The 27,639-nt window shown below is 36.5% G+C and overlaps 1 protein-coding gene across 3 annotated transcripts; it reads right to left on the bottom strand.

The window, feature by feature from the left end:
* On the bottom strand, positions 1 to 27,639 carry LOC136249046 (uncharacterized). Of its 3 annotated transcripts, none has more exons than XM_066040952.1 (19): positions 27,371 to 27,639; positions 25,229 to 25,279; positions 25,100 to 25,171; positions 22,415 to 22,465; positions 21,341 to 21,395; positions 21,096 to 21,283; positions 20,896 to 21,028; positions 17,643 to 17,750; positions 15,161 to 15,258; positions 13,263 to 13,328; positions 12,107 to 12,331; positions 9,481 to 9,558; positions 9,348 to 9,425; positions 9,111 to 9,179; positions 7,512 to 7,590; positions 1,812 to 1,987; positions 1,279 to 1,338; positions 216 to 330; positions 1 to 168 (listed from the first exon to the last, which is right to left on the bottom strand). In XM_066040952.1, exons 1-19 carry the CDS (start codon positions 27,551 to 27,553, stop codon positions 98 to 100), a joined length of 1,956 nt encoding a protein of 651 aa, XP_065897024.1. In that variant the 5' UTR covers positions 27,554 to 27,639; the 3' UTR covers positions 1 to 97. The 3 variants fall into 3 exon arrangements, with proteins under 3 accessions (XP_065897024.1, XP_065897023.1, XP_065897025.1); XM_066040951.1 differs by having other exon boundaries at positions 12,086 to 12,331; XM_066040953.1 differs by lacking the exon at positions 13,263 to 13,328 and having other exon boundaries at positions 12,086 to 12,331.

The following is a 27,639-nucleotide window of genomic DNA, read 5'->3' on the forward strand; positions in this document are numbered from 1 at the left end:
TCTGAAAAGTTAGGTACATTGAGAACATTAATTTTATACATACATCAGTTATTTGTGTTCTCCAATTTTTCTAATAAACATAGCAAATACAAAGTTATCATTCTGCCAGCACTGCTGCTGCTGCAAAAGCTATACACCCAACTACTATTCCCGTTGCAATGTTATAACCTGTGGTAAAACAAAGTAATATGAATATAAAACACAATTGCTATTACTGTGATAAAGTGGATTATCAGATGATGATTGTTGTTTGGGTGGAAAGAAGTCCACTGGATTAATTGCTAGGCTATTGCTCCAGGTGAAATTTTTGCAGCCATTATCAGCTCTAACCTGTACACATGTATATATAACAACAGTCTCACTTTAAAAAATGTCTATAGTTTCTGGGAGGCTGGTACCCCCCACACACCTGCTTATATGTACCTACCACTCTGGTGCACCTCCCCTTTTCAAAACCTGTAGCTATCCACCCCTGAATTTTGCTGCTGTCAAATTATTGTGCAATAAATGAAACTTGAATTATCCCGCTTTTTGTAAGATCCACTACCTTATAGCTATGCGTGAGTTACCTCTTACCTATGGGTGAGTGGTTAATATATATGCAGTAGACAAAATTCATACTTCACACATACACGGCTGAACACTTTTTGGTTCATTGCAAAATAATCTGCATGTCTACATGCAATACAACTATATATGTATCACTGATTCCTATATTGAAGCTTTTGATATAATTATTGTAGTTTCTGTGTGCAAATATCTAAATTGTGGCAAAAATATCTGAACAGTATAAATACCTGCATTTGCATTACTGTGCTAAGGCCACAATATATAGTACTCTGTAAACAGGGACACACTTAGGTAATCTGTGTTGCATGCTATGACTGTTTAATTAGAGAATCTGGATTTTGCTTAAAATATTTCTTTGGAAATGGGTGGGGGAGGGAGAGAATGTACCTTCTCCAAAATTACCAGTGAGTTGCTTTGGCTGAGCACTAAACCAATATTAACTTTAGTATGGTAAAATATTGTAAACAGCTTTAGAATGTATAACAGGGTTAAGTTGAGAGGGGGTGCACCTGCTCATGTGCACTCTCCTAGATTTACCACTAAGCTTTTGCTTTTTCAAATTTTAAGACTTACCAATGTTTACTAAACATTATAAAGATAAAAGCATGCAGTTACAAAATGCACACTTAATGCAATACACATATTATATACACGCAGACACACAGACATGCATTAAGTACTACGTATCATCAAACACATGTAACGTACTCTGACGCTGATGATGGTAAATAGATCAATATATACATTCCTAAAAGTAGTTTCATTGTTCTGTAATATAAAATTTACTAACTTTTATGTACCACTATGCTATATAATAATAATAAACAATTTATATTAAGTGGATCTGACAAGTAAAGGAGGGACCTCTCCCCACATGTTTCATTAAGTAGATTAGTGGTAATACATCCACACAATAACAGCCATGCAAGCTGTGAAAAAGAGTCCAGCCTTCAATAGTCTGGGTGAAAAAAGTTGTGAAATCAAAAGTGGCAGCCAAAAAATGGCAGTATTGACTAACATCATTGTTGCCATTTCTTGGCTGCCACTTTTGATATTATACTGTAGCACTCAGTTTTGCCTCATGCTATATTAGTTCCTCACCCATATCCTCATGATATTTCCATATTGTACTGGCAGCAGTGCTTTAACTAGTACTAAATAAGTATATACCTACTTTACATATTTATATAAGCTACATGTATATATACAATAAAACCAACATAACATAATTCAAATCATACCTTTGTTTTCTTTGATGTTATTACAGCTGTGTTGTTGTAATAAAATTCTACAACATAAAAGTTGATGTGCCCATGAGTATGCTCTGGAAGAGCCCATGTTAGGTTGACTACTACAATATGGGTTTGTGTGCTATTTGAAAGCACAGTTAAATTTCTAGGAGCAGTAGGTGGATGGCCTAGAAATACACAATAATTTCAAAATGCAAGACTGTTGTTTATTCAGATATGTGACCTAGTCTGGGAAAACCGGTCTTATCGCCAATTTAAAAGTATTGAGAAATGCTGGTTTCAAGTATTTAGTGTGTTGTAGCTTGCCAATGGTTGAAGCTATGTGTACCAAATTTTCATATGTTTTACACCAATTCCTTACCTTCCAGAGCATCCACTGTGCAAGTAGCCAACAACTAAGTTTCCTGCCATTTTAGATAGTTTTAAACCGAGGTTGACTATATCAGGCAAGCTGCAAAAGGGGTGGGAGGCAGGGGGGGGCCTGGAAGGCAGGTAAGATGGTGTTCAAAAATTGAAAGGGAAGGCGTAGGGATGAATTAGGCCAAGTTTTGGGCCATTCAGGTCACAGAATTGGCTAAAATGAAAGGAAACTCACAACAGAGGTACTTATTCAACACCACAGAGCTGTACAGCCACATACAGTCATCCCCAGGCTGACCAGAGCTCCATTAAGGCCCCACACCACACATACGGATCGCCACTGGGCTTGGGAAAAGCAGCCAGCAAAACCAGACCACTCAAGTCTAGCTGATTTTGATTGTGGAATTAGATAGTTTATTCATGTAGCTTTGTGTCCTGGGTGAAAAATCGAATCTGCTGACATGGGCGATAAGACCGGTTTTCTCAGACTGGATCACATGTAATCCCTTACATACAACACCTACGTAACTATTTTGTCATAAGGCTCATGTTAAATCAAGACACGTGATAGAGCATCGTGTAGCCATGTACAGCCATGCAATGAACAAGTGTGTATTACATAGTAACCACTGGCATTTTCATGCATCCATACCTTGATAAACAGAAGCTAACCATTTTTGCAGTACAAACTTCCTCAGGGTAGGAGGGCACCTGTTTTTTCACATTTGAGCTGAATCCTCCAGCTATCACTGAGATACACACCTTCAAAGTTTGTGTTTTCTATAGATTTTATTACTAGCATTGGTACCTGCCCTATGTGCAGGACCATGTCCATCCACACTAACTAAAAGTCATAAGCATTAAATATCAGCACCATGTATTCACACAGAATGCATGAGGATATCACTTTTAAGCCTGAAAGCAATAATACTGAAATGTTGTGACCATAACAGTACTGCATGTATCTAAGCTAAGCTAAGACAACTACTGTATTGTGTGTATATATATATATATATATATATATATATGTTTACCACACAGGTGTGCAATACCTGTAACATCATTTGACGACTTTCACTGACCAGTATCAAAAAGAAATACCATAGCATTGGTACCTGTTCTACAGTGCAGGACTTGCTGTATTGTTTGGAACCAAGCATTAAACTTCAGTACCATTTATGTATGTATAGCTATGTAGCATGCATGGTGATGTCACATTAAATATGAGGCTGCATCCTGCAAGTACATGGAAATAATGTAAATGATGCAGGCGGGTAAGCTTAACATCAGAGCTATGAGTAGCACACATTCAGAAAAGAATGTTGCACAAGTAAGAAAAATGCATCTTATAATATAGAAAAAAAGATTGAACTAAAAAGGTTGCCAAAGCAAAAAAAAGGAAAGGAAAAAATCACCATCTGGAATTGAACTCAGACCTAGGCTAGGGTTTATGAGGCACATGCCTTGACCACTTAGCTGAACCTCTAACATTTTTGGGAAGACATTAAAAACTATCTAATAAAAGCATGTACTGAGGATTTGCAAATCTTTGCAACAGGTCTGTGAAGTGTAAAGCGGAAAATGTGATCCAGTATGTCACTTCCTACCTTTCACTCATGTAATGGTGTAGACCAGACCAATGGTTGTGATTCAACCAAGTTGCTTGTTGATAGATTTTAAACTCATGCGTCAGTGTTTCACTTGTCTCATGACATGTTATAAGAATTTTAAATTTTACGTGATAGAGATGCACGTGAATGCATTGCACTTAGGCACTGCAAAGATTTGGAAATCCTCAGTATATGTTGAATGGTATAGGTGTTTACTTGTGGCTTGGCTTGCATGTGGTTTATAGAAAGAATTTCAACCAAATATTTGTGTACTAATAGCACTGTAAATGACAAATGATTGCAGTTAGAAGCTTCATATAGAAACGAGGTAATTCTTAATGATGAGCACTTTGTTTGGCACGAAAACCACTTCAATATGTGCATCAGCTGGCAAGAAAATTGTTGGATGCCATCAGAATTGTAGATGGGACAGCTTTTCAGTTAATATAGATAGATAGATAGATAGATAGATAGATAGATAGATAGATAGATAGATAGATAGATAGATAGATAGATAGATAGATAGATAGATAGATAGATAGATAGATAGATAGATAGATAGATAGATAGATAGACAAGTATATATAAGAAACAAATGAGTGTTGCACAGTAGGGATATCGATATTCACTTCTTATTGTTTTACAATATGTAGACATTACGTACTACTCCGATCCAGCTTGTTTCAGTACTTTTTATTGCAGCACTATACACTGTCCCTACTCTAATTTAAAATTTAAAATTTTTTCTTATACTTGTTTGTGGACTTTTTTGCAAGCTCATGACCACTAAAGAGCCTGCTTTTCGCAAAACTAGTCGCAATATTATACAGAGTTAATCACAGCACTATGGTTTTACTAGATTATGACTCATGCAATAACAACTAGTTAGTGGGCATGGCTCTACATAAGCCTGCAGACAGATGTGGATTCGTGTATACCTACAGACTGATAAATGGATATGGCTACCATATGCCTACATACAGTTATTTACATAAGTGGGTGTGGCTCACGAAAGAAGCAGGGCTATGCCATGATGTGTTACTACACGTCCACATCATTACAATAATTAATTTAGCACGTATACCAATCTGGGTCAGACTCGGAAAATCTGTAAAGTGGGTCCTGGATGACCCGACTCGGCTTTAATGCTGTTACTAAATTTATTGACTTTAATGCACATGGCTAGTTTGCCATGAGTTGCTCTCACTGATCGATATCAACTACCAACTTTGTAAACCACCAAGCCATGTTGTTCAAATAGTTTGGTGCAACGCTAAACTAACTATGTGTATTCGAATAGTTTGATACACCCGTAGATGGAAGCCCTACTGTGTAGTCTATTAACACTATCAGTGGTAGAACCTTGACTGATGGCCATGGTAAAGAATGGATAAAAGGTTATGACAATAGTGCAAGCATTGTATGTTTAACAATATACCAAAGTTTTTTCTTCATTGAATTAGAAACGTTTCTGTGAAAAAAATTAGGACTGTAGCTGTAGCCAGTTTTCTGCTACGCTTGACTGAACATGTCAGGCAGGCAGGCAGGCAGGCAGGCAGGCAGGCAGGCAGGCAGGCAGGCAGGCAGGCAGGCAGGCAGGCAGGCAGGCAGGCAGGCAGGCAGGCAGGCAGGCAGGCAGGCAGGCAGGCAGGCAGGCAGGCAGGCAGGCAGGCAGGCAGGCAGGCAGGCAGGCAGGCAGGCAGGCAGGCAGGCAGGCATTAGAAAATTCCATTGAATAAATTTTTTTTTAATTCTGTAGCAACTTGATAGAAAGGTTTTGAGTTGATCTGAAGACACTTTTGGGCTTGATTTTACCCAACCAATACTGTCATGTTGTTGTTGTGAGGAAAAATCGAGGCAGGTTTTTGGGTTATATTATATCACGGGCCATGCCCACACCTTTGATGTCCCTACTATACAGTACTATCATACCGTATGATGTAAATAGATAGATAGATAGATAGATAGATAGATAGATAGATAGATAGATAGATAGATACATAGATAGACAAATAGATAGATAGATATGCCAGTAGATAGATAGAGAGTTTATTCTTCTTACTCTTCTTCTTTTGCACAATTAAAAACATTGATATAACTTGCACATACTATAGTCGATTTACTTCAAACTTGGAGGATAGTAAGAACATATTATAGCACATTTACAGTCCAATTTTAGTACAGATAAAATAAATGAACAAGGGAGTTATGTACAATTTTTGGAAAATCACAAATGCTATTTGTTATCATGCCTACAAGGTAAACCACTTGAAGGAACAACTTACAAATAGGTCTGTACATGAAGAAATGGCTAAAAAAAAGCAACTATGTGTAAGAGGCACACAGTTTAGATTTGGTGAATAAAATACAATTTGCTGCCTCATGCATACCAAACAAACAGCTTATATGTATAGGGGAATGAGCTTAAGATTGGCATGACTGTAGATTAGTCACTGTAGGAGTGGTTGGTCCGTTAAAAGAAATCAGATCAAAATCCATAGAGTTATAAACAAAAACCGACTTAGTGCAACAAGTGCGAGATCAAGCTAGCACTACTCTAATAGTGCAGCAATCACCTTTATTAAAACCATTTAGCAATGTAGCAAATTACCCTATTACACCATTCATCTATTGGAGTGTTCAAATAAAACCTATAGTATACAGAATGAAACAGGTAATAAAATCTATTGATCATTCAGCTAGATTATAAAACACATTAGAGTGTTCAGTTAGTCTAAGTTCAGCAAGGTAATAAAATTACTAGAGCAAAGGTATAAAACCTATTAGAGCATTCAGTCATGTTATAAAATCCATTACAGTGTTTGGCTAGTTAATAAATAGAGCATAAAATTATTAGAGTGCTCAGAATTAACCTATTAGAAGCAAAAAATCCTATTAGAGTGTTCAGCTAAGTAATAAATCTATTGGAGTGTTCAGCAAGGTACTGAAACCTAGGTAATATAACATAACAGATGTTCAACTAGGTATAGATGCCAAGCACCATGAAGGTATTCTGAGGTTAGTTTCTGGTCAGAGAAAGTACAAATCTCCATGATCCCTAATATACAGTACTGCCATAATGTATAATTCATACAAATAATTGGTCATAACTTTGCAAATATTACTGAAAATCAGTACTTAAATTTGCCTTTGGATCTGCTCTATGTGCACCAAATTTCAATGTGATTGAAATGTTTTGTGACAGTTTTGGGATAATGTAGAAAACAAGAAAACACCCAAAAGTTTAGTTGCCCTCATATTGAAAATGGTTTTGTTGATCTTGTTCAAATTGATATATGGAGCATCCTACCTGGCAGCCAACTGCATTTCATTCACATAAAGGAGCATACATATAGCTATGTTTGTGAGAAAATCAATTGCCATTCCTGGTAATGATACACTGATGTGGCAGCACACCAGCATCCTTGGTGCACACCACACTACCATGTACGTTGATATTGATATTTACCTAGTTGTGAATACAAAAGTCATACTGAAAGTAAAATTACAATTCCAAACACCACTAGTAAAACAAGCAATGACTGGCTGTGGTGTGGTTGCAAAGTTACAGAACATTGAAACCGCACCCAGTTCACAAATCTGTGTTTTAAGCATCCAATCATTTATAACATATCCAAACTTGTACTAGCAATTTACTTATTTATTAATAATTTTATATATACTAACAATACAAAATGCACAATAGTACAGTTACACTCACATCGTGCATTTGTAGTACTAATCGCTCTATTAAAGTATCTACATCTGTAGCTATACTCTTGTTTGTAGACAAATGAAATCTGTGATATGAAATATATAAAATATACTGTATGCAAATTCATGTGCATATAATGTACACAAATGTGTCATTATACACTAACAGTATAGGCACCAAGATTATTGCTGCATATTATATATACGTATAACTTTTGAGAGTATTTATGCAAGTATGCACTGAGACTATGCATCGAACATTATGGTAGTACCATATAATAGATTTGCACCTTTCTACACAAAAGTATTTCCCAGAAACAATACCTTCATAGTGTCTTAGCAGAGTATAAATGTGCTTCAATGTGACCTAAAGTGCTTCTAGTAAATTGTTATGAAAAATTTAGTACTAATCAACTGACTGACTGACTGACTGACTGACTGACTGACTGACTGACTGACTGACTGACTGACTGACTGACTGACTGACTGACTGACTGACTGACTGACTGACTGACTGACTGACTGACTGACTGACTGACTGACTGACTGACTAGTGTAACTCCACAATGGCTAGCTAGGGACTTGATTTTTTCATTGTGATGTTGCTTCAGTTTGACTGGTGCCTTTTTGGCATACTGCAGTACATACAAAGCGTGTATCATTGACTTACCTTTGTCCTCCTGTGTGTCCCATTTTTGGTAATTCACAGTAGTGCATTACGATTTCACGTGTTAAAAAATAAAATGGTAGTTATCTGTAATATTTGTGGCACATTTCTAATATACACATAGCTGATTATAAACTAGCTCACATAATTATCATTCATTCTCTATGTTTATAGCTGTGTTACAGGCAGAACATAGTTCTTTCCTTTGATGCAGTGTTAGCTATATAAATTCACTAGTGATGAATAATGTTACAAAAAAAAAGTTAAGTGTAAGGAAACATTACAAATTTTGCAAGCTAGTTGGGATCATTACAATGTTTAAACAAGGTTTATCATCACTTGATACTGGTTATCTTGGCCATGGTGACTTATTGTTAATAGTAATAATAATATGGTCTAAAGTAGGAATTTCCATCTAAATCAATGATCCTCCAGTTTATTATTCCAATGCTCCCTACTAGCTAGCTTGCAAAATTATTAATTTTTATCCTAGGGTATGGACAAGCTACTCTCACTGTTTTGGAAGAAACTTAACAATTACAAGTCCAACAATCTATAGGGGCCTGCTCTGTATTTCATGTGTACATTGCCAAACTACTTCAGGGATTTGTGCACACTACTGCACATACTAACACACACATATCCTCACACACACACACACACACACACGCACACACACACACACACACACACACACACACACACACACACACACACACACACACACACACACACACACACACACACACAACAGAGTTACTGTACACCTTCACATACTTAGGTAAGCTACATATATGCACACTTGCATTCACATACATACAAAGTCTCAGTGCACACTTCCAATAAAAATATAATTTGTGCATGAAATTGACATCTAGATCAGAATATAACATATTGACCACTTTACTGAAAAGAGATGCTTTACAAATCAATACTCACGACAAAAGATAAATTTTCATTACTCGGAAAGAATTGATGTAAGGCAATGCTGTATTCACTTGCATCTTCCTGCAACACAATATATATAATAAGCAATGTCAAAGAAAAACTTATAGACAAATATAAGTTCATGTTCTGCAGATATATACATTTATACTGTAAGTCTGCAATAGCTATATAATCAAAAAAACATCTACAATGCAACTTAATGTATATCATACTCAGTACATCACTCACACATTCCTCAATACATCTCTCAAGATCAGTCATATTATACTGGAGTGAATTGCAATTGTCTGAACATGTATACTCCCTCTATACCAACAAGGATAACAAGTTAAATGTACACAACTACTCATGACACACTTACATGTTCTATATCACTAAAACATTGAGGTCCAAGACCATTACTGTTGCTGCTGGTAGAAGCAGGAAACAAATAGCTTGGCTATAAATATGCATAAAATGTGTAAGTCAAAATTATTACTCTATAATTAAAACATTAAAGGATCCAATACAGTATAGATAGTCAGATATAATAATTATACTATTATCATACTTTCATGCACACACACGCACGCACATGCACACACACACACACACGCACACGCACACACACACATGTGTACACACACACTCACACACACAAACACAAATACACACACACACACACACAAAGCAAAGCAAAACCTAAGGCAGCCATGCAAAACACTGCCCAGTGAACCAGCACTGGTGCACACGAGGGCACTTGAGCCTTGTGCAGGCAAATCTCCCTTGGGCAGGGCTAGCAACCTGCAGGAGAACTTTCCAGGTCTCATGGAGAGAGGTTGCAGAACCTAAAGTTCCACAACAACCTCAACACTGCTTAGCGAGACAAGGACAGACAGACAGACAGACAGATACACAGATACACACACACACACACACACACACACACACACACACACACACACACACACACACACACACACACACACACACACACACACACACACACACACACACACACACACACACACACACACACCTGTGCATACTTAAATATCTTCATATTCATTTATTGTGTAATTATTCATTAATTCTACCTTTGTTAACGGCTAATTAATGCTGAAGTAAAATAGATACCTTTATAGAGAAATATCTTCTAGCAAAATATTGAGCATACTTTTAGAGAAATATCTTCTAGCAAAATATTGAGCATACTAGGTGGAAAATAAAAGAATTGTTGCAAAAAAGTTAGGTGGAAAAAAGCAAAATATACCAATTCTTCAAATTGCACTATATTTTGCAGCATAGCTGTCAGTCAGGACAATCGACACTCCAAATGTGATCGAAATCACTCCAGTCACGCTCAAGATATGAGCAGCCAAAGTTTCGATATTTCTTTGCTTTTCCTTGTTAAGAAGATTACTGGGGCCTAGAATTGAATTCTCCTTATTTTCACACACTTTGCAAAAAAAAAATCACTATAAACACAAACCATTTACTCATAAATTTGGTACACACAAAGAGCATATGAAGGTGAATCGACCTACCAACTAAAATAATTCATAGCTTTATGGGTATTGGTTATGTAAAAAGATAGATCTTCTGTCATGGCTATTAGGTAAACCACTTAGAGTTGAATTAGTGTGTACATACATTAACCATCATAGTGCAAACCTTTTGTGGTTGTAAAAAAAGAGTTACAAGCAAAGACCAAAACAAGTAAAGAACACGGGGCTGAGATACTCTAATAGAGCAGCCACCAATGGGTAAAAACAGCCCACAAAAACATCTAAGAAAAGCTGTCCAGAGTTCAACCAGGGACCTCTACATCTAATATTTAATTTCTATCTCATAATAATATAGGATCCTAATAGCAAAACATATTAATTTCATAGAACTACCAAAGTAAATTCTAGATTGTTCTAGACACTACATTGTATTAGAAGGCCTCACAAATATGTATGTGCATCTGTTGCTGTAAGAGTAATCCAAGCATATCCAAATAGTCACATAAAATATAACTTCTGTTTTGTTTTCTACCTACATTTCTTCACATAAGAAGAAATGTAGGTGGAAAACAAAACATAAAGCTGCCCATACAAAGCTGGCTTTGGGTCCATATAAAATACAAAAATAAATGAATCCATACAAAAGCAGCTAAGCTGTGAAAATTGGGTGTGGCCTTCTGTGTTATGAAATCAAAAGTGGCAGCCAAGAAATGGCTGTTATGATGTAAATCTAATAATGCACAGCTTATTAAGTATATACACTACAATGTCATGGACATGATTACCACTATGTATTATTTATTTGTAAATGCTCTGTCATACAATGACGATTCTGCAATAATTTAGACTAATTAATGTTACAGCATGTGTATGATTGTGTTCTAATTAATTTTAATTGATTGCAGTGTTGTTCTTAGGTCATATAGATCTGGGTTTCTCTCAAAGGTGTGTCTTTGGGTAATGAATTCCAGAGTGTGGTGGATCTGTAGAAAAATGAAAATTTAAGATAATCTGTTCTTGCAAAACAGGTTGGGATATAGTGAAGAGGTTGCATGCATTGCAGATTGAGGTTATCTGATGGTTGAATGATAAAGTATGGTTCAGGCTGTATACATACTAATCTTGTGATTATTTTGTAAACAAGGATGACCTCAAAGATGATACAAGCCTTAGATCTTTTTCCCTCTAGGTTTTTCCACTGGAGTCGAGACATAATAGTGGTAACACTGGAATAATGGTTACATGTATTAGCTACAAAACGTGCTGCACAATGCTGGACCATTTCAATTGTTTGGATGTCTTTCTGGTGGTAGGGGTTTCATACTGTGGAAGCAAACTTTGGAACATATTATCAAATTGTGGTCTTGAGTTGCATGGTGAATGATTCTCACATGTTTGTTGTAAAAGTGTGCACAGTATATGATAGTTCACACACTCATATTTGTACACACAATTCATGAAATGATCAATTATACTTACAAATTTATAAACTAGCTTTACTTCAGTGCCATATCCAATAATATGAATCCTGAAGTAGTCTAAAGCCTGCAGTGCTGCTGGATCACTTTCAAGAAATAAATGTATAGTATAGTTGGTCCTGCCATTGATATTATTTTGTTGTATCAGGGAAATATTAGAGTCAAGGTGTGAGTTGCATGTCCATAAGCTTGTTGACTGAGTTACCATAATGGTGTTATTATCACTATTTCTTGGCATGGAGATGAGCTGAGTACAATAGTACACATACACTGCAGTATAAATGCAATGATATTCACTTACAGATAAGTATGGGTGGTATTGCAGTTTTGAAGAACAGTGTGGTATTAGGAAAAATACTTTGGTATCACTGAATACCTTTTACAGTATTATTTAAACATGAGTAAGCTATGATTTACACTTATACCTACAGTGTGCTAGTATTATCTTCTTAAGCAACAAATGAAATGACAATTGTACCGCAAAGTAAGGTTTGAAGTACCTCAAAATTAAAAACCATTGTGAATATCACATAGGTCTGCAGCATAAACATGGTTGTTAGTCTGGCGCAGCCGACCCTATTTAGGCGCTTATACAAGCACCCCAAAAATAGGGTCTGGTCTGTCTAGCATTCAGGACTTGTGTTTAGGAAGAGTAATTACACTGCAGCTCGCGTTAAAAACATATCGAACAGCGAAGAATTCAATCAGTTAATTTCTATGGACGGTTGATGTTTAGGCTGTGGAGACGATATTTCTACTTTCCAACGGAAGGCATCTATTACACACGAATGGTAAATGGAAAATCGTCCCTGGGTTTATTCACCCTGACACAAAAAGAACTCACGTAACTTTGTTTCATGACTTTCGCCCCAGTATTTACTCACGTCGTGCGGCCAAAATGCATTTAATTGACAATACTGCGATTTGATTGGACGCACCAGTTTTCAGTAACGGTGGCACAAGTCCTTAATTCTAGACAGACCAGACCCTATTTTCGGGGTGCTTGTATAAGCGCCTAAATAGGGTCGGCTGCGCCAGACTACATGGTTGTATGGGGCTTGACTTCATGTATTGCCACCAATAAACCACCAAAAATGTAATTACTACATTAAATTCAGCATTTGGCATTTTTAGAAAACCACATTAGTATCTGAAAAATGCCTCCCAATCATACTTACAGATATTCGATAATCACATCTATTAGATATTTGTTCATTTTGTCCAACTGTGTATCTTGTTTGATCCTACAGTGGAACAGCAGTATACACAATAAATAGCTCCCCTGAAGTTGACGTCTGCACTATACAAGAATAACAGACAAAACTGTATTTTCAGCTATAGCTAATAGGATGGGATAGAAATATTTGGACTTTTGCCTAAGGTATGGATTGAATAATATTTTGCCATACTGTATATTAGGGATCATGGAAATTTGAGTTTTTCTAGCCAAAAATATCACCCAAAACCAACTTCACAATACCATCCTGGTGCCTTGGTAGTATTGATTAGGTATAACCAAGCCTAAAAGTGCCTTCAGTACAATTCTAAATGTTTCTAATACATAATTGCTACAAAAAATTTTTTTTAAATTTATTCAATGGAATTTTCTACTGACTGATTAACTGTCTGACAAGCGTAACTTGATAATGGCTACAGCCACGGGATTAATGTTTTCACTGTCCGATGTCACCTTAACCCAACAGGTGCTTTTTGGCATACCGCAGTATCTACAGTGCATGCATAATGGACTTACCTTGTCCTCCTTTGTGTCCTATTTTTTGCTGATATATAGCTCAAGGTGTCGATTACCAGTATAGCTTTATGGATTTCCTATGTTTTTATTTGGGAATTATCCATATTTTCTGTGGTAACTGGATTGATTGCAGTGTCATTTCTCCTACTATTCTACAATTGTGAAACAGGTTGAACACAGATGAAAGTAAAGCATAATGGCCACTTCACTTTCAAGTCAGTAATTGATATTTGGCGCGTATCCAATTGAAACATTACCTCAGGAACCATCTTTTCTTTTAATGCAGTATGCACAGATTCACAAATCATAACAATGTTACTAAAAAAGTAAACAAGTATAAGGAAAAATTAAGAATTTTAAGTTCAATTAGGGATCATAGAAAAAAGTAAGGAAACAAGGGAGTTCGCCTCTACGCTGCAAATACTATTGCACATTTAATCCCTAATTTATTCATGAGTATAGACTGAATCAGGGATTAAATGTTCACTAGTATATCTGCAGATGTAGGCAAACTCCCTTGTTTTCTTACTTCCTTTTGTATGATCCTTGATCAAACTTAAAATTCTTATACTGTATGGGTATTTTTCGAATGACTGGATTTTAGAAAAATATCAACTTGAAAACATTTGAACTAAATATTTTCGAAAATGTCATGATGTGTGGTGTGCCACCTTCCTACATTGAGGCTAGGGCGATTGAGGCGGATCTCACCAGACTATCACACATCACTCAAACCGCTGAAGTGTTGTTCGCTATTGCTACTAGCCAAGTGGAGCTCTCCCATCATGATGCTTTCTATGCAATGGATTTGAGCAGAACCCATGGAGAGGAACTTTTCATGTCAAAATTAATGATCTCATCCACTCACCACCACAGTGATCTGCTGTCCATGATTAAGCTAGAAAGTATAGTCTGTGGGCAGAGAAACATGAAAAGGGCTACTATGATTGTAGCATAGCTGTTCAAAGTGGTGGTAGTGGTAGCCTTGTGTAGCCAGACTGCTTTGGCACTTATCAATCATATACTGTAGCTACTCGAATTTAGCTACTGTATGTATGTTTACGTAAGGGGATCACTGATGTGGTTGTATTATGTTATTATTTGTGTAGTGGAGCTAGCTATCTAATTGCAAAAACGGCTTAGCTATACCTACTGAACTACTGAGCTTTAATTTTGTAACTAACTACCTAGCTATTTTCGAAAGTTTCATTTTTGAAAACAGTTGGCAGTTTTTGAAATTTTTATAAATAAAGCCATTCAAAAATTACCCATTGTATGGTACTTGTAGCTATCACACAAACAGTACTATTCTGTTACACATACCTTTTTTAATGTTATAGCATCTAAACTTTTACAACGTCTTCTTCGTGCCTTGTTAACCGGAACTATGCTTAACATAAACCCTTCCAAATTTGTTACGTCTGCAACAAAAACGGCACAAACACTCTATACACCAATTTATCAAACAGTGCATTAGTACTGTTTAGTAGGGTTCTCCCCTAAAGCTATGCATGTCGCTAAAAATTCTGTGTCTAAAAACCATCAAAGAAACATCATACAGGACAAAAATAACCTTTACAGAATAGTCTTACTTCATTCAATATCAAACACAACATTAAAAACAAGAAACACTTACAGGCAGCCATTTTAAAAATATCGTCAGAACCCATATTTTTGTCTGCCAGCTTGCCTGCCTGTCTCACTGACCACAGTTGCAATGCTAGAGGCCAAACGAAGCAGTGCACCACCTCCATTTTATGCCACAACAACAAGTTCACTGGTGGGATGTGCCTTTTGTGGTACTGACGAATATCTGCCTTCTGCTCTTTGCCACTTCTTTAATCTTCAATTAAATGGTTGTCTTTTTGTTTATGCCTGGAAACCATACCAAGGTGTTAATTTTCTGTATTGACACTTTCCTTAAAGGAGCGTATTCAGATGCCACAAAACTATTTATTATTATTATTATTAGCACTTTACAGTGACCAGCACTGAAGGTCTGACAGCCACATGTGTTGCATTTGAGGTGCTTAACGAACTGTAGTAGAATCGGGTAGCAGCTAAACTTGGATTGCAAAAATGATTGCAATGTAATCAGAACATGCTACCACACCTCTAATAATTAGTGCTGAGACCACTCCCCTCAGTGGTCTAGTTCCATAGAAAACAAGGTATTGTACTATGCCCATTAGCTTATAATCTACTGCGTAGTACTATAGTCTATAGCAAGATCAAGATACTCTACTACAGCAGTCACAACCACATAAGTATTTTATAGCTACAATAGTATGCTCAAACAAAAGGTTAATAAACTAGTGTAATAAAAAATCATTAATTTAAAAATAAAGTAGGGTTCCAGTGATAAAAAGTAGTGAAATAAGAGATGATGGAAGATATGACGGAAAATCCATCCTTGGCAATGTAGCAACAGGGGTGTATCCAGACATGTGGTTTCCAGACTGATTGTGAGTTGTAGGTGCAGGGATCTGGGGTGCTGGGGCAGATTTTGAGCATTAAAATGTTTTAAATCTATTACAGCCTGTAGTTTATAATTTCATGGATGATATAAACTATTTTCAATATGCCTAAATATATTATTATTATGGTTTATGGCTGGTCAGACATTGTAGTGATCCAATCTATTGAATTGAAAGATTTGGCTGCTATAATATTCAGATTAGTCTTATATTATTCATCAATGCCCATTTTAAAAGTATAATGCATTCTGAATGTTCTATTAGAGTAATTGTGACTGCTCTATTGCAATACATCTGACTGATGCTCTATTAGAGTACCTCAATAGGGTTTTTCATGTATACCCTTGTTCTCTAAAGTTTCCTATTACACCGCAGATACACTGCCCTGATTATTTATGCTGCCTACATAATATAATAGTCTGGTGTAACTGCTGCAAGCCACAAGTTATAAAATTCAAAAGGGGTTTCTGGAACCCCAGGAACTTCCCTAAATATTCCCCTGAACAATGTGAGAAAATCCCTACTTTGGCATTGAAAAGATTGTGAAAACATGCTAATTTAGGGATTTTCCTACATTGCCACATCATCTCTTGTTTCACCACTTTTTATCACTGGAATTTTTTAAATTAATATTTTTATTACACTATAGTAATAAAAGTTCAATTTGGGATTATAGGAATAAAAAGTGGTGAAACAAGGAGGTCACCTACACCTGAAGATATACTAGTGGACATTGAATCTCTAATTCAGTCGTATTTAATTTTTCTTCATTATTTGTTTGCTTACTTTTTAAAAACATTTTTATGACTGATGAACCCATGCATATACTACATCAGAATGGGAAAAAATGGTGCCAGGCTTTTGTTTTTGTCTGAATGTGCACCCCAACTGTCAGTTACTGAAATAGCAAAGTGGCTATTACACTTTGTTTTCAGCTATGTTCAGCCCAATACACAGCACAATACCCAGCACTACAAGGAGAAGGACCTCACCTTAGCCATTACCCAGTACATGCAGTCAGTAAAAATTCCACTAAATAGACATATTTAAAATTTTATAACAACTTTTTGTAAGCGTTTCAGGTCATACTGAAAACATTTTTGGCTTTGGTTATACCTAACCAATACTGCAAAGGCACAATGGGTTTTAAGGTGATATATTTGGCCACAAAAGCCCAAACCTTCATCATCCCTAATAACAGTACTACCATACTATGTGATATGCAACCATACTTGAGGTAAAAAATAATAGTTGAATACAGCAAACCACACTAGAGTGTGTGAACACCATGAGCAAATGTAATAATAATAATAGTATTTATTTGTTACCTTTAGGTAATTCCCACTGTAAATTAATTATAAACTTGCTTGATACATTAAATCCAACCTCCTCTCCAAAACAAGACTGTAAATTAGTAGCAGCTTGTGGATAAAGTGCTATAGAAATTAAACACACACATGAACACATACAGCCATAGAATTCTGTATTGCATTGTTTGCACATAAGTATATACTGAAAGTTAGCCTATTATAGTGTATCTTCTATTAACAGTCACTGTTATTCCTTTTTTGCAAATACCGTTGTGTTTTTGTGGAATACTGTTTCAACTTATACACTCACTATCAAATCTGTAAAGTATTTTTGTCATGCCATTATTGTCTTTTTGTACTTAACTTTTGAGTCTCTGCATGCGTGTTTCTTGGTGTTTTATGTTACACTATCCTTCGTCCTTGCATATTTGTGACCATATCTTACAAAACCAATCCAAATTGCACATCATGATCAGGCAAAATCAAACTAACACCATCAGTGCATAGCTACACTATCATACTACTAGTTTAGACCCTCAGTACTACTCAAACTACTCGAGGCAGACATCTTTTCTGGGTAGTGTGGAGAGCTCGAATGGCAGTTTCTGTCCTTGTGAAAGGTCTGGCTTAGCAAGAATCAGTGGTTTACTGGTGGATAGCCTGATAATGTTGGCCAGACATTTTTTCTGTTGATTTTGCTACATATCAGCCACTACGAAGCCAGCACAGCCCTGTAATCTCATGTCTGGACTCCAATCTTGGTCTGCCTCCATTTTGAAGTCTATCTCTTGCCCACCACAATGCCACCCCCTTTGTGAGCACCTGTGATACTACTTCCTCATCCAACTGCTCAGATTTTCTATCTTATTTGGCGGGAAACTCTACAAGCAGCTACAAGTACTGGAGTGGTCTGAAAGATAATAGATTGATGCATCTTTTGTGTAAATTTCATATGCATGCTTGCTATCCTTGGCAAGTTATGCTGACTTGAATTCTTTAAAACCGTTTATCTCAAAACTTCTAATGTGCGATTTGGAACACTTTTCCAAAATCCAGTCACATTTATGTTGTTTTACATTGCTTATGTTGAGGGAAGTACACTTGTACAGGCTTGCCACCCTGTCATTTTGACAAATCAGATGAATAATAATAAATAATAAGTCAGCAAGGATCACAGTATTCAAAAGTCTTGAAAAAAAAAAATTTCAGTGTTTGGCATGAACACAGCTCCAGTGTATAGTAGACTTTTATATAAAATGTCTAATCCCGACATGATTGGTACATCCTAGGCATACATTGTGTTTGTGTTTCCCTGGTAGTCTTTAACACCAGGGAAAAGTGCCTAGGCTACTCCTGGCCTGTGAGTAGCCAGGTGACGTATAAACTTGATGTCTCACATGGACTGCTGTCAGGAAGCCTGCCGTCACACTAGGATGTTGGGTGTAAGGGTTGCTGGAAGTGAAGTAGCTGATAGTTATTTTAGAGTACGTATGCAAGTGCTCCATGCTAATTTCAGAAGTAACTGTGTACTATTTTGCTAGTTTGAAAGGACCTGAGAGCCCGATGATAGTCTACTGATGGGGACAGTCAGTAAAGTACTCAAAATAACACCATTGGATCTGCTACACCATCTGGCAATCCAATGGTACTTGAGCAGTAGGAAACCACCAATCTAGATGTCATCACGACTATTCCTAACCATGTCTTGTGATTCTGAAGATTGAATCTGAAGTGCTAATGATTACCGGAGAGTTGACATCCTCATTGAGAATGACTTCTAGGCTGAGTTTGACCATCTCTAAAGATGTACTGTTAATTTAAACTGAGACACCATGGATTGTAGAAGTAATACCTGTAAATTCCTATAGCTGGACTATAAACATCTTTGCGCTACAAAGAATAAATTATGTCCTGTGAAGTGTAAACATGGCATACAAATGGAACTTTGAAGACCAGGTGGCTGAGGACATCACTTTCACATGATATTGCTACTACAGATAAAGATGAAATTCCACCAAGCCTTTGCTAGTGACTCACAAGGCCAGCATTGTCTGATTGTAGACATCTTCCCTCCACCCCATGCCAACAGTTGATGCGCTCTGGAGGTTAGACATAGGCTGATGTTGTCTCTATAAAAAGAGTAAGCTTTTGCTGTTTCTGTGTGTTGTACAGACTTATTGAGCTAACAAAGTTTAGTTCTGTAGTCTGAGTCATCAGCCCCACTCTGCTGAAAAGCAGCATCTGGGTAGCCAGCTATTGATGGGCTGGTAGCTCAATAGTTGCCAGTGTCCGGCCCAGTGCTGAGCAGACTTGGGATAATACCCATATACCTATGCTACTAAGTGTTAGTCAAAGAATGACCACAAGTACAATACTGAATTAAAAAGGAAGGTACAGACACTAATGTATTAACTATACAAAATCATACAGTACGATAGTACTAGGGATCATGAAAGTTTGGAGTTTTCTGACCAAAAGTATCATCCTAAAACCAGCCTCACAATACCTCCATGGCACCTTGGCAGCATTGGTTAAGTATAACTAAGTCATTCAGTACGATCTGAAATGTTTCCAATAAGTTGCTACAAAAAAATTTTAAAAACAATTTAGTGGAATTTCTACTGGCTGACTGATGTTTTCAGACAAGCATAATTCGATAATGGTTAAAGCTACAGGCTTGATTTGTTCTCTGTTTGATGTCGCTTCAGCTTGACAGGTGCCTTTTGGCATACCATAGTGCATACAATACATGCTTCATGTACTTACCCTGTGTCCTCCTTTGTGTCCCATCATAGATAGTATAGGGGCTTATATTATCTATGGTCCCAATTACCTTTGCTGACAGTGAAAGTGCTATGCGATGGCTTCCCTATGTTTGTGAAGGGAATTGTCCCAGTTTTCCTTCGTGACTGGATTGGTTGTAGATATCCTTCTTTGTTTGTAACACTGGGTAATGGGTTGAACATAGCTGAAAATGAAGCATATAATGGTCACTTCGTTATTTCAGTAATTGATAATTGGGGCACGTTCAGATGGAAACAATAAGCCTGGTGCCATTCTTTCATTTAATGAGGTATGCGGGTTCTCCAGTCATAATAATGTTTGCATAAAAGTAATGATATAAATAAACAAGTATAAGGAAAATTAGGTAGGAATCATAGAAATACAAAAAGTAATGAAACAAGGGAGGTTACCTACACCTGAAGATATACTAAACCCCTAATTCAGTCATGGGTATAGACTTTTCCTTATACTTGTACAGAATATATACCGGTAATACACATCTCCGTTGATGATGAATACTCAGAAATCCCTTCTGAATTAACCACTGCAACTGATATATTAGCTGACTTGCAATGAGCCGAGTATTGTGTTAGGTCAACAACATCAGTGCTAGGATCATACTGTAAGGCACATTATATAACATGTTTAATACAGTGCACAAATTCATGAATTTGTGAATCTACATACCAATAATCTGTAGAATGTGACACTGCTATCCAGTGAGGACACTCTTACAATGTAGGCAAACGGACCAAAATTTGATCTCCTCATTATTGTGTTCTGAAAATCATTACTAATCTGAAAGCTAGCTTTATATATATAAAGCTTCCCAGGAACTGGTACCAGTGTAACATTGGTGTTATCAAGACTGATTCCTTTAGTAAAAGAGATAAGCAATGAATAAATACAATTACATGCATTATTATACCTACCAGATCTACTTGAATTGATGGTGGAGTTACAACCAACCATACAAGTTGTAAAATCCTAACAGAAATACATTTATCATATACATGGGAAAACATTAATTTAAAAACACATCATAATATTCAGTATGATAGTGCTGTATATTATGGATCATGAATGTTTGGGCTTTATTAGCCAAAACGTCACCCTAAAATAAGCCTTACAATGCCTTCATGGTGTCTTAGCAGTATTGGTTAGATACACCAAAGCCCAAAAGTGCCTTTAGTATGATGTGAAACACTTCCAATTTGTTGTTACAGATTTTTTTTAAAACATTGATTCTGTGGAATTACTGATGGCTAATTCCTTCAGACTAGTATAACTTGGTAACGGCTAAGGCTACAAGCTTGATTTTTTCACTATTCAATGTCAATTCAGCCCAGCAGGTGCCTTTCGATATACTACAATATGTGCTATGTGTGCTTCATGGACTAACACCTCCCTGTCCTCCTTTGTGTCCTATGTATTTATCTTTGCTGACAGCACAAGGTGTCGATTCATGGCAGCACTGCATGATGGCTTTTCTATACATTTGTAATGGTAATCTTCCAAGTTGACTGGATTGATTTCAGAGGTCCTTCCAGCAGTGTTCTTGTTTGTAACACTGTGTAACAGGCTGAACATACCTGAAAACAAAGTGTAATGGCCACTTCACAATTTTGGTAATTGATAGTTGGGGTGCACGCTTAAACAAAAACAATAACTCTGGCACAACTCTTCCTTTTGATGCAGCATACGTGGGTTCACCAGCCATAATTTTTACAAATGTAAGCAAACAAGAATAAGGCAAAGTTAGGAATTTTAAATTCAATCAGGGATCAAAGAAAGAAAAAGTAGGGAAGTCGCCTACACCTGAAGTATACCAGTGGACATTTAATCTCTACTTCAGTCCTCAGTCTATACCCATGACCGAAGTAGGGATTAAAACATACTTTAGGTGTAGGCGACCACCCTTGTTTCACTACTTTTTCTTTCTTTGATCCCTAATCAATCTGAAGTTGAAATTCCTAATTTTTTTTACTTGTACTTTATAAACTTACACACTCATTACATTCAGCTGATTTAGTTTCTGATCCATTGATGCAGCTTGACTACAAAAGTTTAAAATTAGATTTATACGTTGTGATTATAATATACATTTGATACATTCAATTCATACATAATAGCTACATTAGAATTATACGTACATTTGTTAGCAATATACAAGACTATCACCCTAAGGTAAAAGTCAATCATTAATATGGCTTTAAATACAATCCATGCAAAAAAACAGCCAAGCTGTATAAAAAGGGTGCAGCCTTCAAAAGCGTGGCTGACAAAAGTTCTGAAATCAACAGTGGTGGTCATGAAATGGCTGCAGTGATGTTTGTATTATCATTTCACAACTTTTCCCACCCTTTTATATAGCTTAGCTGTTTTTGCAGAGATTCCACTTCTTTTTGTGTTTTAAATACCCCAAAGCCAACCATAAACTGGCATTTGGGGCTTGTTTTTACACGATTCATTGTTCTTATCTATATAGATAGCTTCAATGACTATGATACAGTGCACTATCCATCTATACAATGCTAATTTAGACTGATAATTGCTCTATAATTTTTGCTTGCTTGTTCATGGGCATTAATTGGCTATGGCTATACAACGTTGTATTATAGTACCTGCATTTATTTGTAGTAGTATTTTAGAACAAAGTAAATTTCTTCCAATGCATGATTGTACTATTTGTATATTTGGATTTTATTTTGCAGTGACTTTTCTATTACAGTGTCTTGAATTTTCATGCAAAGCATGATAAGTTGCAGTTGCTCAACTTTTAACAAAGCAAATCCTGCACCTTTTATGATAGAATGTGATTTCTAGCCAAGTTTTGCTAACATAGCACTTATTATGATGATTATGATGATGATTGGCATGAGTAGGTTGTAATTGTATTGTACTACCCCGCCTATCAGTACCGAAATAGTTACAATATTAGCTTCAATTCGATGGAATACCAGAGAAGTTATAATAGTATTGTATTGCAGAGTTTTCTTTTGTAATACTCTAATAGAGTGCACATGTTTGAGGATTTCTAATAGGACATGCATAGAATGTTCTAAACCAATCTGGATTTTCCATTGGTAGATCTATGAAATTATAAACTTTACTATTGAGTAGATTTTAGCTAGATTTTCATTTATAAAGTAGAAATTAAGTGAGGTGAACAGCCGTGATAGCAGCGGTTTGGTGGTTAAGGATTTGGGTGTTCAGTATGGAGGTCCTTGGTTCGAAAACTAGTAACTTTTTCAACATTTTTCATGTATCTTTTTTACCAATGGTGACTGTTCTATTAGAATATCCAACCCCACAATTTATAGTTGTTTGGTTTTTGCCTTGTAACTCTGATCTATAGCTATCACTGCAATTTTTTAAACCAAAAAAGGTTTGAGCTATGATAGCAGGGGCGGATCTAGGATTTATAAAAGGGGGGGCTAACTCAAGGTACTAATCTCTTGGGTAGAGATGTGCGAAGCATGCTGGAACTAGGGGGGTCTGGGGGGCATGTCCCCCAGGAAAATGTTGAAAAATAGATGCTAAAATACTGCAATTTGGAGACATTTCCACATAAAATTCATAGTATTTTCTGCCTGTAGATACTATATACTACCTTTGGATTATAGGTATAGCTCTCTGAAGCATTTTGCTAATGGAAAAGTTTGGGTAGATACAGACAACCAAGTACATGATGCACCCTTTCACAATTGCACAACACTGAATAAGTGCATGTTATAATAATAATGAAAGTGGAAAAGTGCATGTTATAATAATAATAATGAAAGTGGAAAATTTTGAAATTTGAACAATACAAGATTGAATCTGAGAGCATTTTCAATGGAAATTGTGTACCTGAATTAAGTATTGCCATACATATAAACTACACAAGTAGATGAATGAGGTACTTTAAACAGACTACTGCACTTCATTGTATGTATAGGTGCAGGCAGATTTGGAAAAATTCCATAACAGAACCAACTACATGTTTCCAGTGAATGTTCTATTAGAGTAGTTAGCTGACTGCTCTATTAGAGTATCTCGATCTTGTACACCTCCAATGCTGATCCGGGTCCTTGTTGCATAAATTTTAGCATAAATCCACTGATAATACCTTGGAAAGATGTTTATGAGGTGGTTTTATGAGTATTTGTATTATTAGTGATCATATAATTATGCTAAGACAAAATTTCATTATAATGCTAAGCATATTGATCAAGTAAAGCCTAAATATGAAGGGGGGGCTTCAGCCCCCAAAGCCTCCCCCCTGGATCCGCCCCTGGATGGTTAATCTATTATGCATAGTGATTTTTAAGTTATTCCCATAAGCAGTTTACCTTGTTGGTGTGACAGCAAGTCAGCCTTTTTAATGCAAATAATGCTCTATTAGAGTATCTTGATCATTTTTATTCAATGTGAAGGGAAAGTGAAGTACTGTACATGTTGAGCTATAATGGACATTATAGTGCATACATGCTGCTGGAATACAGTGTATATTAATAGTTGTTTGCTATGATAAATGTCAATACGACAATTATAAAGCTGCCACTGAGCTAAATTTAAAGGGGGTTTCTGTCCAAACCACAGAAACCCGCCTAGATCTGACACTGATGAGTATTGTGTCTCCATAAGTCAATAATTGTAAACACATCTCTGACATCACCAATACATATGATTACACAATATTTACTTACACATTTCAGTTGACATTCACTGAATAAACTTGGGTGTCTACTATGATTGCAACCAGCAACACATCCATTTAACTACATTAAACAGGTGCAATATTAACATAGTATCATCATCAATCATTATCTACTAACCATTACTCTTTGAATACAATTCAATGATGAAAACATGTCAAGACTTGTATCCTATAAAATGAGTACATAGAATGACATGAAAGAACAGATTAAACTAGAGATCTGTAGAACACATACATACCCTGCCATGCACAGAATCAGATATTACAGTGACTCAGCTGTAGGAGCACAATGAAATCTAGGTGATTCTGTATTATAGCAACTATACACTAGCCTGATTGGGTACCATTTATGACAAGGTGTGTATGCTTGTGGCTACAAAATGTCAAACTGGTCTGCTGACTTTGCAGCTGGACTGTAGTCAAGATGGTTGTCACTACTTTTGCTTGATGTCTCAAAGGATCTTTTAGGTCATTCTAGCAACTATAAGCCACTAAATCTATATTCGACAACTTAATCATTATAGCATGCAGTAGCTCACATGCAATCATCTGGTTCTTATTATCATACCACACTTACACTGTATGGAATTATCAATCTCACTATTAATGATGAATGTTCTTCAGTGTGCTAAAACTGCTGGCTCTTTCTATACTCTAGACTGAGCTTAAGGGCTGCTACTGTGAGTGGTGCACTAGTGGTAGCTAACCAACCAGCTGATGTAATGTAGGCTTGACACATAGCCATTAACTTAACTAGCTTTAGATAAAGTGTACATGTATTATATATATCTCCTCTTAGAAGATTGTGAACTTTTAGCCTGTCTCCTAGCTAGCTATTGCTCATGGAAAAGATGCTTTGAAGATTCATGATATATGAAGTTATACTAAAAGTTTAAATTGTTGCCTAAGGGGTCATCCATTATTTTCAGCCTTTACGCAAGAGTACAAAGAGTATGCTAGGGGGGGAGGGTTAATCACATGTACGCTTATAAAATGATGAATAATCATCGTGTATATACTGTACATAGTATCAACATTTATACAGTATGGGGGTTAGAAAAAGGGAGGAGGGATGGGGGTTAGAAAAAAGAGTACTCTTTGTACGCTTGCATAAAGACTGAAAATTATGGATGGTCCCTAAACAGAATACTCCTTGAAAAGATGCCTGTAGGCTTTTCCAAGATATAACTAAGGGCAGTTCTTGGGGATCCTACTCATTGCCTTGGCTTACGAGTCACTCAGATGCCTATAGGTATGTTATACATGTGGACGACCAACTTTGGCATCGTTTTGAAAAGTGATAGTTTATGCCATCAGTGCTCACTATTGCTTGTTAAAATTGCTTGAGAGCTAAACCAATCTAGCAGCAAATCCAGGATAATCCTAACATGTCATGATATATGAATGAATACATAAAAATATTTAGACTGTATTTTCAAAATGACGAGCAGATTTTTTGCATACCCACATAATGTCCTATTCACCAAGAGTTGCTCTTTCTCAAGGTACTTGCAAATTTGTATTTCGTATTTATATGAAATGATATGTGACTATTAAGTGTCAACTACAATAAGAACTTTATTTTATATTGAACAAATCAGCGCACTTGGAACGAATCTCTGCAAACTCTTCTTCATATGCATGCCTAATGTTTTTTCCTTGTACTTGTTAACAATAAACAATGGTACTGATCTGTGTAAACAGCCTATTTTGACACTCAAATTTCATACTGCAGACCAGTGGCAGAGGAAGTAGTTGATATGAGGAGGGGGGCTGACCAGGAGCAGAAGTGAACTGAGCCACTACATTGTCTGTGGTTTGGTAAGGTGAGACAAAAAAAAAGGGCCACAGCCAGCTGACAATAGCTGCCCACCTTACCAGTTATGCATTTATAGCTGATAAACTATATAAAAATCCTTACATAGCTTGCTACACACTGCTCTAATACTGTGACTGCTTTATTATAGTGACTGCTCTATTAGAGTATCTCGATTTTTATCACGGTTTTCAGCCCCACTCCAAGGAGGATAATTTCGGCGTGATATCATTCTGAGGGGGGTCTAGCTCTCCCCCCCCCCCCCCCCCCCCCCTTTCCGCCTATGCTGCAGACATTTAAATGTCTCATTGTAAACTGAGAGTACATTATTACAATTACAGCTAGAGATTGGGATGAGTCCCTCCTTTTGATAGCTCTTGGATTAACCCCAGCCCTGTGGACATTTGCCCTGCTTAAATTGATATTAGTTGTTAGCTAACTTACCATTAAGGCACACATTGAATAGCATGCACCATCAACAACCACATCATTTTCATCTCTTTGAAGATTCATAGAGGTGATGTTTGGCTTGTAACACTGATCTTCACATCCATAAACCTGTATCAACAGCATCCATCCTATGTAAAGGAATGCACAGCCACTTGATAAGTAGTTTTGTCTCATCATAGCTAAGCTTAAGTGCAGCTAACTATAGCTATGGACACGTAGCTATATAGTCTATAACTATAAAAGCTGATTACACAATGGATTAT

Source organism: Dysidea avara, chromosome 3, assembly GCF_963678975.1.
Source record: "Dysidea avara chromosome 3, odDysAvar1.4, whole genome shotgun sequence".
Lineage (NCBI taxonomy): Eukaryota > Metazoa > Porifera > Demospongiae > Dictyoceratida > Dysideidae > Dysidea > Dysidea avara.

What these genes read in the sequence shown, in the direction of transcription:
- LOC136249046 (XM_066040951.1), bottom strand. Translation starts at nt 27,553, where the DNA reads ATGATGAGACAAAACTACTTATCAAGTGGCTGTGCATTCCTTTACATA. An exon ending in ATTGTATTCAAAGAGTAATG is followed by an intron (nt 25,172 to 25,228) that starts GTTAGTAGATAA and finishes TGTTTAATGTAG; the next exon opens with TTAAATGGATGTGTTGCTGG. An exon ending in TCACATTCTACAGATTATTG is followed by an intron (nt 21,029 to 21,095) that starts GTATGTAGATTC and finishes TGTGCCTTACAG; the next exon opens with TATGATCCTAGCACTGATGT.